Source organism: Sebastes fasciatus, chromosome 1, assembly GCF_043250625.1.
Source record: "Sebastes fasciatus isolate fSebFas1 chromosome 1, fSebFas1.pri, whole genome shotgun sequence".
In the NCBI taxonomy this organism is placed as follows: domain Eukaryota; kingdom Metazoa; phylum Chordata; class Actinopteri; order Perciformes; family Sebastidae; genus Sebastes; species Sebastes fasciatus.
In genome coordinates, this window is record NC_133795.1 from 43,987,319 (window position 1) to 44,004,596 (window position 17,278).

At 42.6% G+C, this 17,278-nt stretch overlaps 1 protein-coding gene across 11 annotated transcripts in view; it reads right to left on the reverse strand.

Annotated features, from left to right (window-relative positions):
- Window positions 1–17,278, reverse strand: part of ptprt (protein tyrosine phosphatase receptor type T) — a 389,841-nt gene that overhangs the window by 314,795 nt on the left and 57,768 nt on the right. For all 11 annotated transcript variants that reach the window (XM_074649699.1, XM_074649700.1, XM_074649697.1 and 8 more), the window contains exon 2: window positions 8,751–8,876. In XM_074649699.1, coding sequence (XP_074505800.1) covers window positions 8,751–8,876 — 126 coding nt within the window. The remainder of the gene's footprint in view (window positions 1–8,750; window positions 8,877–17,278) is intronic.

Consider the following 17,278-nt stretch of genomic DNA (forward strand, 5'->3'; position numbering starts at 1 on the left):
GATTAGACCGCCTCTCTGAGGACGGCGTGGGCGTCTCTCTCCAGCTGGCAGGACAACTTTGTTCGTAAATATTCGTGCCTCACTTCAACCAGAGCGTAGGTCCAATCAGCCGGAATAACTGACAACACCTGAGCCAGCGTGCAGACCCTTTACAGCCCTGTATGATGGGACTGGAGGTCACACTGTGATAAACGGCTCGGTGCCTACATGTATCAGTGACTGCTACGCTGGAAATATAACCCAAACGCAAGCAGAGACTTCAGCTGTATTCAAAATAGCACTCACAGCGTCTCACTGGCCAGTTTATTCAGGGACATTACCATATTCCTATAGAGAGCTGCAGGGATGACGTATTATCATCTCCCTGGTTCCCTCCACTAACAGGAAGTGATCATCTCCCTGGTTCCCTCCACTAACAGGAAGTGATCATCTCCCTGGTTCCCTCCACTAACAGGAAGTGATCATCTCCCTGGTTCCCTCCACTAACAGGAAGTGATCATCTCTCTGGTTCCCTCCACTAACAGGAAGTGATCATCTCTCTGGTTCCCTCCACTAACAGGAAGTGACCATCTCTCTGGTTCCCTCCACTAACAGGAAGTGATCATCTCTCTGGATCCCTCCACTAACAGGAAGTGATCATCTCTCTGGATCCCTCCACTAACAGGAAGTGATCATCTCCCTGGTTCCCTCCACTAACAGGAAGTGATCACCTCTCTGGTTCCCTCCACTAACAGGAAGTGATCATCTCTCTGGTTCCCTCCACTAACAGGAAGTGATCATCTCCCTGGTTCCCTCCACTAACAGGAAGTGATCATCTCTCTGGTTCCCTCCACTAACAGGAAGTCATCATCTCCCTGGTTCCCTCCACTAACAGGAAGTGATCATCTCTCTGGTTCCCTCCACTAACAGGAAGTGACATCATGCTGACTCAGTTCTGGGTTTTAGGACTCATCATGTAGCTCTCTATTGGTTAGTATGTAGAGGACTTGCTGTCTGGATACGTTTATGAATGGAAATTTGGCCTTTCTGATTAAATGCTATCCCATCTACATCTATGATTTTATTAGCATGTGAATATTCACAAACATCAGCACGTCTGGGCCTCATTCCATGTCTTCCATCAGCATGTGTGATTATGTTATGGACTACTGGACATTATCTGTATACGTATGTGGGGCCAACACACCTGATAGTTCATTTCACACCCTTTACCTGTAAACCTGATGAGTGTGTTATTTTTAATACAGTGTTTTCCTCTCTTGTAATTATTCTCCATATAATCTCTTTTCATATTCTGTCTTGTCTCAGCTGCAGCAACAGCTCAGTTTCCCTTCAGGGATCATTAAATCTTCCTTCACTCCAGAAAGAGATTCCCCGTCACTGCTGAACACGTTTCTGTTATTCTGACTTCAAAAGCTCAGAGACATGTAAGAGACAAGAGGAGTTTTACTGCTTCTGAACGCTGCCTCTTTCCACAACATCTGAAATCAAACATTCACAAAGACAAATAAATATATGATGTAGAAGACAGTTCACAAAGAGACAATTCACAAAGAGACAGTACACAAAGAGACAGTACACAAAGTACAAGAGAACACACGCACACACGGTGTGTGAGGTGATAAACAGAGATGTACGCCTCTGTGAGAGAGTTGAGGTTCGGTCCATCTGAGTCCTTCATCCCTTCATCCCTTCATCTCCTCCTCCTGTACTTATTTTCTATGTGGAGCAGTAAAACATCTCAGACTTGCTGGACTTCACTGTGTTACAGCAGCAATGTTACAACAACAAGACTAAAATGCTATTTGACTAATAATAAAAACACTAATAGGATTATTTCCTGTGCTACATGTGAATCTGACCACCTGCTCTGTTTGTTCATGTTTTCATGTTTAATGACAGTCGGCTGTCGGTGAGCGTCTGTCTAGTTTTCTCTGTGTGTCCCTCACCGTCGGCTCTAGTCTGCCCATGTCTGAGGATTTTCAGCCGATTCAGCACGTTGAATCGGCGGCGGAGCCCGTCAGTGACAGAAATCACTCTGATTGGCTGTTCAGCTTAAACCAATCAGTGTAGGAGAAGAGAAACAGAAGTGAGGAAAACAAGCAGACGAGTAAAGTGAAGAGGACACAAATGTGTACGGTTCATGTGTACTCGGGTACGGTTCATGTGTACTGTTCATGTGTACTCGGGTACGGTTCATGTGTACGGTTCATGTGTACTCGGGTACGGTTCATGTGTACTGTTCATGTGTACTCGGGTACGGTTCATATGTACTGTTCATGTGTACTCGGGTACGGTTCATGTGGACTCGGGTACGGTTCATGTGTACACTGTATGGTTCATGTGTACTCAGGTACAGTTCATGTGTACTCAGGTATGGTTTGCATCAGGTGTGAAAGCCGACTGTACCAAAACACGGAAGTGGACCGCTAATTAACTGAATAACGTTAGCAGTCAGACAACAGTTGTGAAAGGTCTCCTCCGATATCTGTATACATATGGGAGACCAGGGAGATGATCACTTCCTGTTAGTGGAGGGAACCAGGGAGATGATCACTTCCTGTTAGTGGAGGGAACCAGGGAGATGATCACTTCCTGTTAGTGGAGGGAACCAGGGAGATGATAATACGTCATCCCTGCAGCTCTCTATAGGAATATGGTAATGTCCCTGAATAAACTGGCCAGTGAGACGCTGTGAGTGCTATTTTGAATACAGCTGAAGTCTCTGCTTGCGTTTGGGTTATATTTCCAGCGTAGCAGTCACTGATACATGTAGGCACCGAGCCGTTTATCACAGTGTGACCTCCAGTCCCATCATACAGGGCTGTAAAGGGTCTGCACGCTGGCTCAGGTGTTGTCAGATATTCAGAGTTCTTTGGTGATTGTTGGAAAGACTAACGACGATGGTGTTGATGAGTTTTATTTAGTTTCTGTCCAGTTTGAATGAAGTGTTTTACGATGTTCTGCCTCTAGAACAGCTGATCTCTACATAAACAAATGCACGTGGGTGATAGCGTGAGTGTACTCAGGTACGGAACAACTTTACTAATGTGAAAACTGAGCGGAGGGAGGGGGGAGGGGGGGCAATGGTACTCAGGTACGGTAAAAACCAATCAGACCTAATATGATAACACCCTCAGAGTGGTGTGAAAAATGTCAACAGGCGCCGCTTTGTTTCATGTACGTATCATAACAACAGCTTGTATATCCGCCGTCGTCGCTCTTCCTGTTCACCTGTTTGACTGATGAATACAGACTACCGCCTGGCGCAGAACGTACGTGTTAACTGGCCATCAGCTGTCGTCTTTGTGGTGTGTTCAAGTGCAACTTTTTGGCCAAGACGAAGGGGACGAAGGGGACGTGAGGCGACGCAACTGTCGGCCTTCATCGGTGCGCCCAATGAAAATGTTTACAGGATAGATTTTTGGTCGCATATGCAACCAAAATGATGGCACTCTGGAGCCACGGTAGGCATTGTTCAGCTCCAGAAACAGGTTGAGATAACGAAAAGGAAAAAAAAAGTGCGAAAATTTGCTATAAATCGAGAGAAATACGGGAGAATTGTGACCCCGGGAGGAAACCGGGAGAGGGAAATGGTAAAATGTGGAGGGTTGGCAGGTTGCTCTAGATAATAATAACCTTCACCAACACTAAAACTAACAGTTCACATATTACCTATCTTCAGTTGTCTGTCCAGGAGACTGCCTTTTAGAGAAACTAAAGTAAGTCAGAGTCATTGTCTCTGTCCTTGTCTCCATTAGATGATTTCTGTCTCCTCCTCTATCTCTCTGGATGCTCGTCTCTCTGCCTCCTTTGTGTCTTTTTCCATTTACATGACTGTATGAAGTCTCTCTTTGTGAGTATCGGCCATCTCTCCGTCTTCTGTCAAACATTATCTCACTGAAACTCCGTCTGCATTCTTCAGACTCACTCCGTCTCGTCTCGTCTTGTCTGTTCTTATATCTCTGTCTTTTTTAATGGAAGAACATCGATTTATTTTTTTACTCAGTGTCCATCACATAGTTTGAATTTGTTTTTTAATGTGTGCGTGGGATAGGCTGTCTCTCTTTCTGTTTGAGACACACACACACACACACACACGCACACACACACACACACACACACACACACACACACACACACACACAAACACACACACACATGCACACACACACACACACACACACACACACACACACACACACAAACACACGCACACACACACACACACACACACACACACACACACACACACACACACACACACTTTTCTTTGATTAGGCTTTGATGAGCTGATGATGCTGAATTGCACACATGGTGATTTTTCATGTATTATTACATTTCTCTCTCCTCCCTCTAACTTCCCTCTCTCTCTCTGATCAGTTTTCTGTTTCACATCATCATGGCGTGTTGATCCAACATCCACTCTCATGCTTTCATGTGTGATGTCTCATTCAGCCGACGTTTGAGTATGAAATAATATGGTAAACGAAATATCCACGGTGTCAGCATGAATTCATCTTAATCCATTTCCTACATTTTCTTTAGGCTCAGTTTACATGTTGTCTTTTGAAAGTATTAGAATATGTGATTTTTAGGTTGTAGTGGGAGTGAAGATCCTGCTATCATCGTAAACTATAAAACCTGATGAATCCACCGATACCAACCATGTCAGACTACTACTACTACTACTACTACTACTACTACTACTACTACTACTACTGGTATCATAGTAAACTATAGAACCTGATGAATCCACCGGTACCAACCATGGTACTACTACTACTACTACTACTACTACTACTTGTATTATAGTAAACTATAAACATGATGAATCCATCAGTACCAATCATGTCATACTAGCTGGTCACAAAGGAGGTTAAATAACGCTCCAAACTTACACTAAATGTTGGCGAGGAAAAACTGTCATGTCCATTTTCAAAGGGGTCCCTTGACCTCTGACCTCCAGATCAGTGAATGTAAATGGGTTCTATGGGTACCCACGAGTCTCCCCTTTACAGACATGCCCACTTTATGATAATCACATGCAGTTTGGGGCAAGTCATAGTCAAGTCAGCACACTGACACACTGACAGCTGTTGTTGCCTGTTGGGCTGCAGTTTGCCATGTTATGATTGGAGCATATTGTTTTATGCTAAATGTAGTACCTGTGAGGGTTTCTGGACAATATCTGTCATTGTTTTGTGTTGTTTATTGATTTACAATGATATATATATATACATACATTTGCATAAAGCAGCATATTTGTCCACTCCCATGTTGATAAGAGTATTAATTACTATTACTTATTAATTACTTGACAAATCTCCCTTTAAAAATGTGAGATGAATTTGTCGATTAATCGTGATTAAATATTTTAATCGATTGACAGCCCTATTATTATTATTATTATTATTATTATTATTATTATTATTATTATTAGTAGTAGTAGTAGTATTAGTATTATTAATATTATATGTAGATGATGAGAGAGAGAAAAATGCATCCAATCTTGTCACATCTATAAATAGTGTTGGGTGAGGATTACATTATTCCATGTCAATAGAGAGATGATGAGAGAGGAAGTTAACAAAACGCTCGTTGCAATCCCATCATGCCTCACTCTGAGATCTATAAACTGTCAGGACTATGGACAATATGACAGCGGTGTCTAAATGGAAGTGAGGAGAGAGAGAGCGACGGTGTCAATCCAATCTAGTCCATCTACGAGCTGTCGACAGGTCACGCTCTGACAACCGGATCAGACGCATCAATATTACAGAGGTGAGGCGAGGAGGATGATTACATGATAATAACTGTGTCTGGAAGCTCCTGCATACATGGACATGCTGGAGCCAAACTGGTGGCATTATAGAGGGAACATACAGCTGGAGATCACAAGGGAAACACATTCATACCATCAAAGACAGTTGAACTGAGCTTTGACTGGTTTTTATTCTCTGTGGTTTTTATGAGCGACTATAACAGCAGAGCTGCAGGCTCTAAGTGACAGTGATAACTTTATACTGAAGCAACGTGGTGCTGATATTGTATATAACAATCCCAGGTCAAGTATGAGTTCATCAGCAGACTAAACATCATGACAGAAATGAGTAAAAGCCAGAGACAGACCAGACACTGACAGACAATTTGTTCCTGTCCCGCCTTATGATTTCTATAGCGGTCAGGGCAGCGTGCAGTCGATACGTCGTCTTTGCTGAGAAGGACGTGACGGCTATCGCCCCCGACAACCAGCGGCCGCACCGACAGATGAGACGGATAACTGACATGAGACATACTATACACAGAGAGATCACGGCCGTTCAGTCCTATCAGATGTACTGAGTGGCTCTCAGACAGTGACAGGAAGAGATGATGATGATGGATGAGGGCAATAATTGACATGACTGAGATAATATATGATGGAGAGAGAGGGAAGAAGGGAGGGGTGAAAGATCAATAATACCATGATGGTTAGAGAGAAAGAAGAATTGGTTCCAACAATCCTTCCTTCATCTTTGACAATCACAACTCGACCATTTCCTGTCTACGTCTACGAGTTCGTTATTAACATTCAGTCTGAGAGAGAAACAGAGAGAAATAAGGAGGACTGGAAGAAGAGTTTCTCATGTCAGTCAAATAAGAAGAAGAAGGAGGAGGAGGAGGGGGAAATGACTGGAAGAACAGGAGACACTCTCACTCTGTGAAAGAGTGAGAGAGTGGGCGAGAGAGAGAGAGGGAGAGATGGATCGACGGGTGTCTGATTGCCATTTGGCGTCTGACAGGCGGAGAGAGCGACCAAGCTGAGGTCACGATCTGTCTACCGATGTCTATCAGTCTGACAACTCACATGAACAGAAGGAGACATGTCAACATGCTAACCTCTACTACTAATGCATTTAAAATGTTCAAACTTGAATATAATGTTTGCAACTTTATCAATAAAGTGTTCAGTCATTTCTGATTCAAATAGAGAACAATATCAGCTGCTTCTCTTCAAAGATACTGTATGTCTATATATCTATATAAACTGGGAAAAGAAAGTTCGGAAACTTGTGTTTGGTGGATTATTTCTCTGTTGTTACAATACTAATGGTCATTGTATTTTACATCGTTGGAAAGCCTGTTTATTTACCTTCACAACGATGTCCAACTTTTAAGGATCATTCATTTGTGGGATGAGCAGCACAGCTGATTATGTGGGTAGCGCCCAAGAATAATTTGCCAAAATGCTCTGCCAATGGTAAACAGTGTATTCTCATAAGGCTACCAGGAAGCCTGCAATGACTGCCCCTCACCGTCAGGCCCATTGCGCTGGTGTCGACAACACAGACAATGGAACCCGAACATGTGGGGGAATGTCATGTTCAGTGATGAGTCCAGGTTCTGTCTGCCAAAGTTGGATGGCAGGGTCAAAGTATGGAGACGACGCGGAGAATGCTATGCTGATTGTTGCACCGATGGTGTAACAGCTTTTGGTGGGGGCAGTGTCATGGTATGGGGGGCATCTCTCTCACTGGGAAAACAAGGCTTGTCATCATTGAAGGCCATCTCAATGTAGTGAGATATCGGGATGAGATTCTGCAGCGATCCCATATCTCCACAATCTGGGACCTAACTTCATCCTCCAAGAAACAACGCTCCCCCCCACAGAGCCAGGGTTATCACAGACTACCTCCACAATGTGGGAGTAGAGAGAATGGAACGGCCTGCCAAGAGTCCAGACCTCAACCCAATTCAACACTTGTAGGATCAGCTTGGGCGTGCTGTATGTGTTAGAGTGACCAACACAACCACGCTGGCTGACCTGCAACGAATCCTGGTTGAGGAATGGAACGCCATCCCACAGCAACGTGTGACCAGGTTGGTGACCAGCATGAGGAGGAGGTGCCAGGCTGTTGTGGCTGCGTATGGATCTTCCACCTCTACTGAGGCTCCTGACGGTGTATTAAATGAATAAAGTGTAAAATATCCAATATGTCTCGTTTGTTCCTTGTTACTGATAGAGAGTTCAATCATCCAATCCACTAAACAACTCAAAACAATAGTCAACACCAACAGGAGAATACACTGTTTACCATTGGCAGAGCATTTTGGCAAATTTTTCTTGGGCGCTACCCAAATAATCAGCTGTGCTGCTCATCTCACAAATGCATGATCCTTACAAGTTGGACATCATTGCGAAGGTCAATAAACAGTCTTTCCAACGATGTAAAATACAATGACCATTAGCATTGTAACAACAGAGAAATAATCCACCAAACACAAGTTTCCGAACTTTTTTTCCCCAGTATATATAGATACAGTATGTGCATCACTATCAACCTGCAGAGACACCCGACACATCAAAACAATTTCCACCAACATATAGCGACTGTTTAGAGTCAGAAAGGAGTTGCGTTAGAGTCGAGTTTCTCTCAGGAACATCCATCTGCAGGGTTCTGGACCATAAAGTGATATCAGTGCCTCTCATCAATGCAGCACATCAAAACTAACAGTGGAGGAATAAACTAAACTAAACTTATTTGTCCTGCTATATGATGTCCTGATTCCAGAAGAATGTTAAAGTATTGCTAATGAGAGATAGATTATTATTAGAATATGAATCATTAAACACCACTAGATCAGAGAAGACTATAATAATTATTATTATTAGTAATAATAATAATAATAATAATAATAATAATAATAATAATAATAATAATAATAATGAGCATAAACACAGAGAAAGACAGAGAGTAGGATCGTACCAGTGGGCAGGGCCGGGTCCATGGTGGGTTTCTCCCAGGAATTCACTTGTTCCCAGGTGAATCCATTGGTTCCCAGAGAGACACTGTACCCACAGCTGCTGTATGAATCCTCAAATGTACAGCCACCTGAGAACAGACACAAAGAGATCATTACATCTACAGATGGCACACATGTTCACTGAGCGGGGAGTTTGGGGGTCCAGCATCTTGAAATTCAACAAGGAGGGGTTGAACCTCAGACTTGTCACATCCACTAATGATGAACATGTACAGAAGTATGTGGACTGAATCTCTCAAAATGAAACTGGTGTAATAAATATTTCTGTAGTAAATGAAGTGCATGGACCACCGGGGCAGGAAGTGGCTAGTGGATCTGTTTAAAGAGCAACCACACAGGACGTCAGAGGATTCATTGTGTCACATTCCGGCCCAGTCGCTCAGCAGTTTATCAAATAGTCATAAAATTGAATGTATTGATTTGTGTACATTGACATGAATTTCACATTTTCGTGATGGTCAGCACAAAATCAATCTGTATGTAATCCACGTAATCATGAACCAGGAAGTATAGAGAGCAGTTAACGGCGTGTAGGGAGGAGGTCGGGGTGGATGGGTGGGTCTAACAACAGCAGACAGTCACCAGGAGACCGCTGATGGTGCCCCGTGTGAGGCAAGAAGTCAACGCTGATTTATTTGTAACTTCTGAACTTCAGTTGCAAACCACAGCACTTCTGGAGTTATTTTAACCCAAACCACCATCTTTTACTGACCCTAACTAAGGAGTTTTATTTTGAAAAGATTGGAGTGTAAATTGACATGTGTGTCACGTGTTGCTGGACATTCGTAGGAAAACGCACGAAAAATACGTTGTTGAAAGTCGTGCTGAGCGTCACAGAAGGAAATGTGTGTCTATGAACACGTTCAGACAGATTCAATTTAGTGACTATTTCAGGAACTGCTGTGAGACTGAGCTGCACATCGTTTGAACTAAAAAGACAGTCAACACAAACACCAGCAGCTCTTTATCACATCACACACAGCATGCATGGTGTCCTGTATGCAGCCGGACTCCAGCAGTACCATTAAAACCACTCCACAGAGATGGAGTTATAGAGGGCAAAGACAGTGAATGGCTGATGGCGTCCATAAACACTATTAAAGGTGGGTTTGATATAATGAAAGTCTTTACAAATGCTGCTATTCACCAGATCTTTGATTACATTCTACATGTCTTTAATCACTTTAGAAGCTTTGAGTTTGCATGAAGTTTTTAGTTTAGAAAACGCTGCTCTGGTGTTTCTTAACAATATTATTCTAATGAAGTTATCAGCATGAATGGAAAGAGCCGGAGAAGACAGACACTGTCTCTGTTTATCAGAGAAGAAAAAGAAAGAGAGAAAGAAAGGAGAGAGAGGGAGGGGGGGCTGGATGAAGAGGAAGCTTTATGTGTCAACATGATTAAGTCACAGAGTCTCATCGTTATTTCATGGCCTGGATGAGACACATTTTCCAGCACATTAGCCTTCGCTGCTAGCCCGGAGCACTGCACACACACACACACACACACACACACACACACACACACACACACACACACACACACACACACACACACACTAATTAGACATATGCTTTGACACACAACCATTTTAATGTGTTTTGAAGCAGTGAAACGGGGGAACGTCACTGCTTTATTCATGACATCATTTAATGCTGCTTCTGTCTTTATCTGCCTCTTTGTTGCTGTCGTCTCATTTAAACCTCATCAAACTAAAACTGATCGTCTCTCTGACTCCGACCGGAACATGATGAGACTATACACTACACACTACACACTACACACTAAACACTACTAGAAACTCACTGAAGCAGATGGAAATGAAGACTATTCTGATCACTATGGGGACAAAACCTCAATGTCTGGACTGAAATATCCAACCTGGTCTCACAGGAAGGCGTATAAATACCACAACATTATACGGACAGTCTGCGTGTCATGCAGCAGGACGCATTTTAGGCTTTTCGTGTGTACGACACGCAAACGTTCGCAGTTATGTTCAGACAAGAAAACCACTTAGTTAGGGTAAGGGAAAACGTCATGGTTGGTAAACAACTATAGAAAACATGTCAGAAACGTCACGTCACTTACGTGACGTACAAAACCAAACAGTGATCACCAATGGTGTCAAACAACGGTCTCCTGGTTAAAGTCCTGTGTTTGTTGGACCCTCCCACCATCGGTGGTCTTTCTCTCTTCTTATTCTACGTCACTAACTCTTACTGTAGCATTTATACGTGGATGTGTTTATATCACAGTTAGTTCAGGATACATGGCATACACAAGACGCAGAAATCAAGAAAGGTGTACTTATTGCACACTAAACGCCTTGCGCATTATCATGACATTTAAAAAACATTTTCGTGCTAACGGGCTGAAATATCTCAACAACTTTGGGCTAGATTGAAACTTGGTGCCGACACTCAGACCACTCAGGATGCTCTGTAGGAACTGTTGTGAGTTTGTCCAATAATTCAGTTTAGAACCAGATACCTAAAAACAACTAATAACATTCCCATCAGTCTCAGCTGAACTCCATGTTTAGTGATTATAAGCAAATGTTAGCATGGTGAATATTCACCTGCTAAACATCGATCTGTTAACAGGCAGATGTCAAGGCCTATGGAAGGAGGCTGGGACATGGGCGGACACAGGTCTTGAGGTATTACACAGGCGCAGTGTAACTGAAGCTGCGGTCGTGCGTTGCGATTGGCTGAATTTGGGCGAGTGCAGACAAAATTTTACAGTGCATGTGTTGTACCCATGGATGTATTAGGGGAACTGGATCCAGCGTTGGAGGCGGGGCCCAGTTCATTCCTATGAGAGTGTCTCAGTGGACCATGAAGCCTAAATGGCTCGACTTCCGCCTGGAAAAGTACCCGGATCTTGGGCACATGGAACATGTGCAGTAGCATCCACTCGGTCACATGACTCGGTCACGGGGTCGCAACGTCACGCTGTCACGGCTTGTGTTCCAGCCTCGGTCCGGGTCTCATTCACATGAGCGGAGGAAGGGAAATAACTCTGGATTCAGCTGTTAGTACGTTTTACAACTTTAAAAACTTATTTTTTTGAATAAGGACTATTAGAGTGTTCATACTAGGAAGTTGATTCACCTAAAAAAAAAATTAAAAAAGTATTCTTGGGCCCGATGGCATCACGTGACGGACACGGAAGTTTTAGTACCGCCGTTTGGCCACTAAGAAAGTTGGGATTGACGACTGGCGCTGTTCCTTGGGGCTTGGTTGTACCATGGAGATATGACGCGTGACCCGGCTTCCTTCAATAGGCCTTGACATCGGCCTGTTAGCATGGTCATTGTGAGCATGTTAGCATGCTGAAGTTAGCATTTAGCTCAAAGCGCCGCTGTGCATCGTCATAAAACATCTAGCACAGATGAAGACCAGTGGTGCCAGATCTCGAGAGAGAAAGAAGCGACCAAGTCTCTAGAAAATAGCCCAAAAGCAGCAACCTTACAGACCACAATATGAGAGAGAGGCAGCCACCGGATCACTTCATATACTATATGGATGAGTTTATTTTGGATTGCATGCATTTCTTTTCACTTTTGCATCCATTTTTAGCTTGTAACTATTTTGCTTTTGTTAAGTAAACTTAAAGAATTTGAACATTTAATTAAATGTTTGCATTTCACCAGATCAACATGATGTGCTCGTATATCACACTTATAAAAACGACAAACTGCCTTTGAATCGTCCTCTACTGGAGGGCCAATCCAATCTTTAAGTCCACTCTCTTTTTTCAGTCTTTGTCTTACTTTTTGACTGATTTCGCCCACTGGCATTGTTAGATAAACTCCATCAACCCTGCCAAGATTTGTCTCGCAACAACCCTCTGAGTGGTGGCGGTGAGCGATCGGGAGGGATCGGGGTTGTGTACAGGTCCTTCAACAGGACCAACTAGACCGGTACAGAGGAGAGAGAGACAGGAGCACAACTAAGCAACTTCACTTTAGAAACAAGCCCAAAGTCACTGATAATAAGCGGACTCTGCTGCTTTGTCTTGTTCTACCAACACTGTGACTTGAACATCATACATTATGCTCTGAAACACTGGTAACGAGGCCATCTTCATTTAACACAATCTCAGATGAATCATATAGAAATGGTGAAAGAAGTGTTTGATATTAGTTTCAAATGAAGCAAATGAGTCTGAACTATTCAGTTTATCTTGAGTTGCATGTGTAACATGGTGAAACACTGTACATAAAATCATTCTTTTGGACCTCTTGTCACTGTCCCAGACCCTCAGGACAGACACTGTTATACACCCTGAACGCTAAAATATGAAACACGTATGGTACACTTTTGATTATGCCTCTTTAAGCAACACTTACATCAACTGGGAAATGAAATGAAAAAGCTCTATCAGTAGACTGTTTGAAAAACAACCTCCAGCAGTGGAAACCAGGAAAACAGTTTGTCTTAAAGATATGAAAATAGGTGTTATAAATTAATCAATAGAGAGATAATGAGCCGTTATTCCCTCCCCCCCACTGTTCAGAGCTCTCATTAGAAATGAAGAGAAATCATAGTGATCTCATTAGAACAGAGTTATAAACAGGCATCAATATTCAATATCACATCTGTAGCCAGAGACCATGTGTGAGTGTGTGTGTGTGTGTGTGTGCGTGTGTGTGTGTGTGTGTGTTAATGCCCTGATCTAGTTCTTTAAATCAGTACAACACCTCCCTCCCTGACTCTCACTGACACTAACATCATTACACACACATGTTCAGTCACAACATTTACATAATAAACATATAACACTGCTCACTGTGTGTGCGTGTGTGTGTGTGGGTGTGGGTGAGTGCATATATGCATGTTAATGTGTAATGTGTATGTGCGTGCATGTATTAGTGTGACACCAAAACAAGCAGAATCCCTTCATCTCTGCTAATTAACATTCCTGTAACCAATATAATAAAATATTGATATGCCCACACACACACACACACACGCACACGCACACACACACGCACACACACACACACACACACACACACACACACACACACACACACACACACACAGAGAAAGAGAACAACCACTCAATATTTATTCACATGTTCACACACAAATCCCTTATTGTTTATTTTATGCGTAGGGTGGCCAAAGTTAACACGATCAGTAAGGGATAATGTACAGCTAGCTCGTTGTGTCGTGAAATAAACCCCTAACGCAAAGCAAAGACAGCAACGGTCTGTTATACGTAGCAACGGTCTGTTATACGTAGCAACGGGCTGTTATACGTAGCAACGGTCTGTTATACGTAGCAACGTTCTGTTATACGTAGCAACAGTCTGTTGCCGTTCAGTCCGTCTGATGCTTCATCGAGTCATTCCACGTTTAATCGTCCCAATGACAGTTTTCATCTTCATTTTACTCTTTTCAATTAAAACAGCAGCAGTTATTGTCCAAAATTAATAGCTGACCGAGAAATTACAAAGACTTCTCATCAAGGCATATAAATACCACGACATTACACGGACATTCCACGTGTCATTTGTACGCCACACAAACATCCAGTTAGGTTCAAGCAAGAAAACCACTTAGAAAAGGTAAGGGAAAACATCATGGTTGGTTTTAAAATAAGTACATAAACTAAGTTAAACACTCACGGAAACAACTACGGAAAACACGTCACAAACATCAACGAAAAAAACATGACAAACGTAACTAACGTAACGTACAAAACCAAACAACAATGGTCTCCTGGTTAAAGTCCTGTGTTTGTTGGACCCTCCACCATCAGTGGTCTTTCTCTCTTCTTATTCTACTTCACTAACTCTTACCGTAGAATTTACACTTGGATGTGTTTACAACACAGTCAGTTCAGGATACATGGCGTACACAAGACACATGGAAATCAAGAAAGATGACTTATTGCACGCTAAACGCCTTATACATTATCGTGACATTTATACGCCTTTTCATGTGAACAGGCTGCTTTATCACACACACACACACACACACAAACCTCAAACACATCTGCCCTAGCTGTGTGTTACATTAACAAACCTCTTATTATCCAGCAGGCTTACTAGGGCGGCAGTAATGGCATTTAGTATTTAGCCAGTGAGTTTGTGTGCCGCAGGGCATGCGTGTGTGTGTGTGTGTGTGTGTGTGTGTGTGTGTGTGTGTGTGTGTGTGATATGTTGCCATATGTTTTTAAATTACTTAATGTGGATATTTAAGGCTCCTGTCTGTTAGCTGACAGTGGATTTAATACGAGTTAACTAAGAGACACACACACACATTTACTCAGGTCACTTCTGAGGACATTGCATTGACTGGAAACTAACCATAACCAGAACCATAACCATTGCCTTATAAAAAATAAAAAAAAGACCGTTAATATCATAAAACAGAAGTATATATTATGCAAAAACAACCAGAACTTTGAAGCATAACTGATATTTGAGAGTTAAAAGTGAGGTATTTTGACATGTATTCGTCAGATTAGTTTATTAAAGAACTGTGACTAAGATGTCACTGAGCTGGACACCGTAAGGATGAAAGTTGGTCTCATAATAAAATTAATTTTCTTGTACTTATCGGCTTCACTGGCTGGCTCACAAAACACGTGACAAACGAGCCCTAAAGATTATTGGGAGCAGGAATTGGGTTCTGTATTGCCGGATGATCAGTGGCAACATATTTTACGATTAGTCCACTCTTCCTCCATCTGTGCTAGGCACGGTCTCTTACAATGTAAGATCGTGCACTGAGTCCATTATATGCACGGCTATCTAAGATGTATTCCAATTTAATAGACTCTTGTAAATGGTGCCAGCAATCTCCAGCAGACCACACTCACATGTTCTAGTACTGCCCGAAGGTCTATACATTTTGGTCAAAGATCTTCAACACACTTAACGTAGCATATAATACTGCTGTTATCCCCCCGGCCCTTTCTTGGCTTTGTTCGGAGTGCCCCTTCAGCCCAATATTTCTAAAGACATGCAACATGTTCTCGCCTTTACTACCTTGTTGGCAAGGCGACTTATTCTGTTTAAATGGAAACATGTTCTACCTCCGACTCACAATAGGTGGGTGAAAGATACGTTACTGTCCGTTGGTTTGGAGAAACTTAGATTTCCCTTTAAGGGTTCCCTCAATTCTTTTGAAAAGACTTGGAAACCTCTTCTAAACCATAATGAATCTCTGACCTTCTTGCCTAGCTGTGATGACTGAGCCTCCTTATTTGTTTTTTTGGATTGACGTTGTTATTTTTTTAATCTCTTTTTATTTTATTTATGTTTTTTGTGTGGGTGTATGTGAATATTGCATTTGTTTTATTATTTCATGTGTTTAGTGTGTTTCTAATTTTTGTGTCATTGCTGCCTTAAGTCTCGTAACTATTAGTGTTATATTGGTTATTTCCTTTATTGTCGGGGGTGTGGGGGAAAAATGGATGAAAAATAGAAGACTACTTATTTGCTCTGTCATTGATATGCCTTGCAATGTTCTTCTAATTAAAAAAATTATTAAAAAAAACATGTGACAAACGTCACTAACGTAACGTACAAAACCAAACAGGGATCACCAACGGCCTCCTGGTTAAAGTCCTGTGTTTGTTGGACCCTCCCACCATCAGTGGTCTTTCTTTCTTGTTATTCTACGTCACAAACTCTTACCGTAGCATTTATACGTGGATGTGTTTACATCACAGTCAGTTCAGGATACATGGCGTACACAAGACATGTGGAAATCAAGAGGCGTACTTATTGCACGCTAAACACCTTGTGCATTATCGTGGCATTTATATGCCTTTTTGTGTGAACGGGCTGACTAGTATTACTACTCTAGTACAGTTCAGTAAATGTAGTCGGTTACCTCTGAAATAGAAACTGTTCTGCTGTGCACACGCACACGCACACGCACACGCACACGCACACACACACACACACACACACACACACACACACACACACAGTGAGGATCAGTGATGTTATCTAAGTGAGCAGTAAACAGAGTGTTTAGAGGCGCCGCTGCCTCGGGGGGCCTCCCTCTGGTTCAGGACTCGGTGGGTCCTGTCTCACTGTGTTAGCTCTGGCTGACATGAAAGGCTTTAATGGCTGCTGCTGCTGCCTCGGGGGGGCGAGAGTCTTAACATGAGATAGACAATAAGAGTTTCATTGGAGGATGTGTTGTGTGTGCTAGTGGGTATATTCAGGGCATCTGCATGTTTGTGAGTGTTACTGGATGAAGGCCAGGTTGCCTGCAGTGTGTGTTACAGAGTAACTCTGACCAGATGGGAGCTCACACACAATAAACAGCTCTCAATGCATGAATACCCAATGACCTCTGTACATATTCCATATGGAGCGGTCACTAAAGGGAATTACTATCACTGCTAGCCATGCTAGTCACTGTCACCAGCATTATTTAGTCATTTACAGTGAATATTCACGTATCATATGAGCCTCAGATCTCTGTGTGAAAGC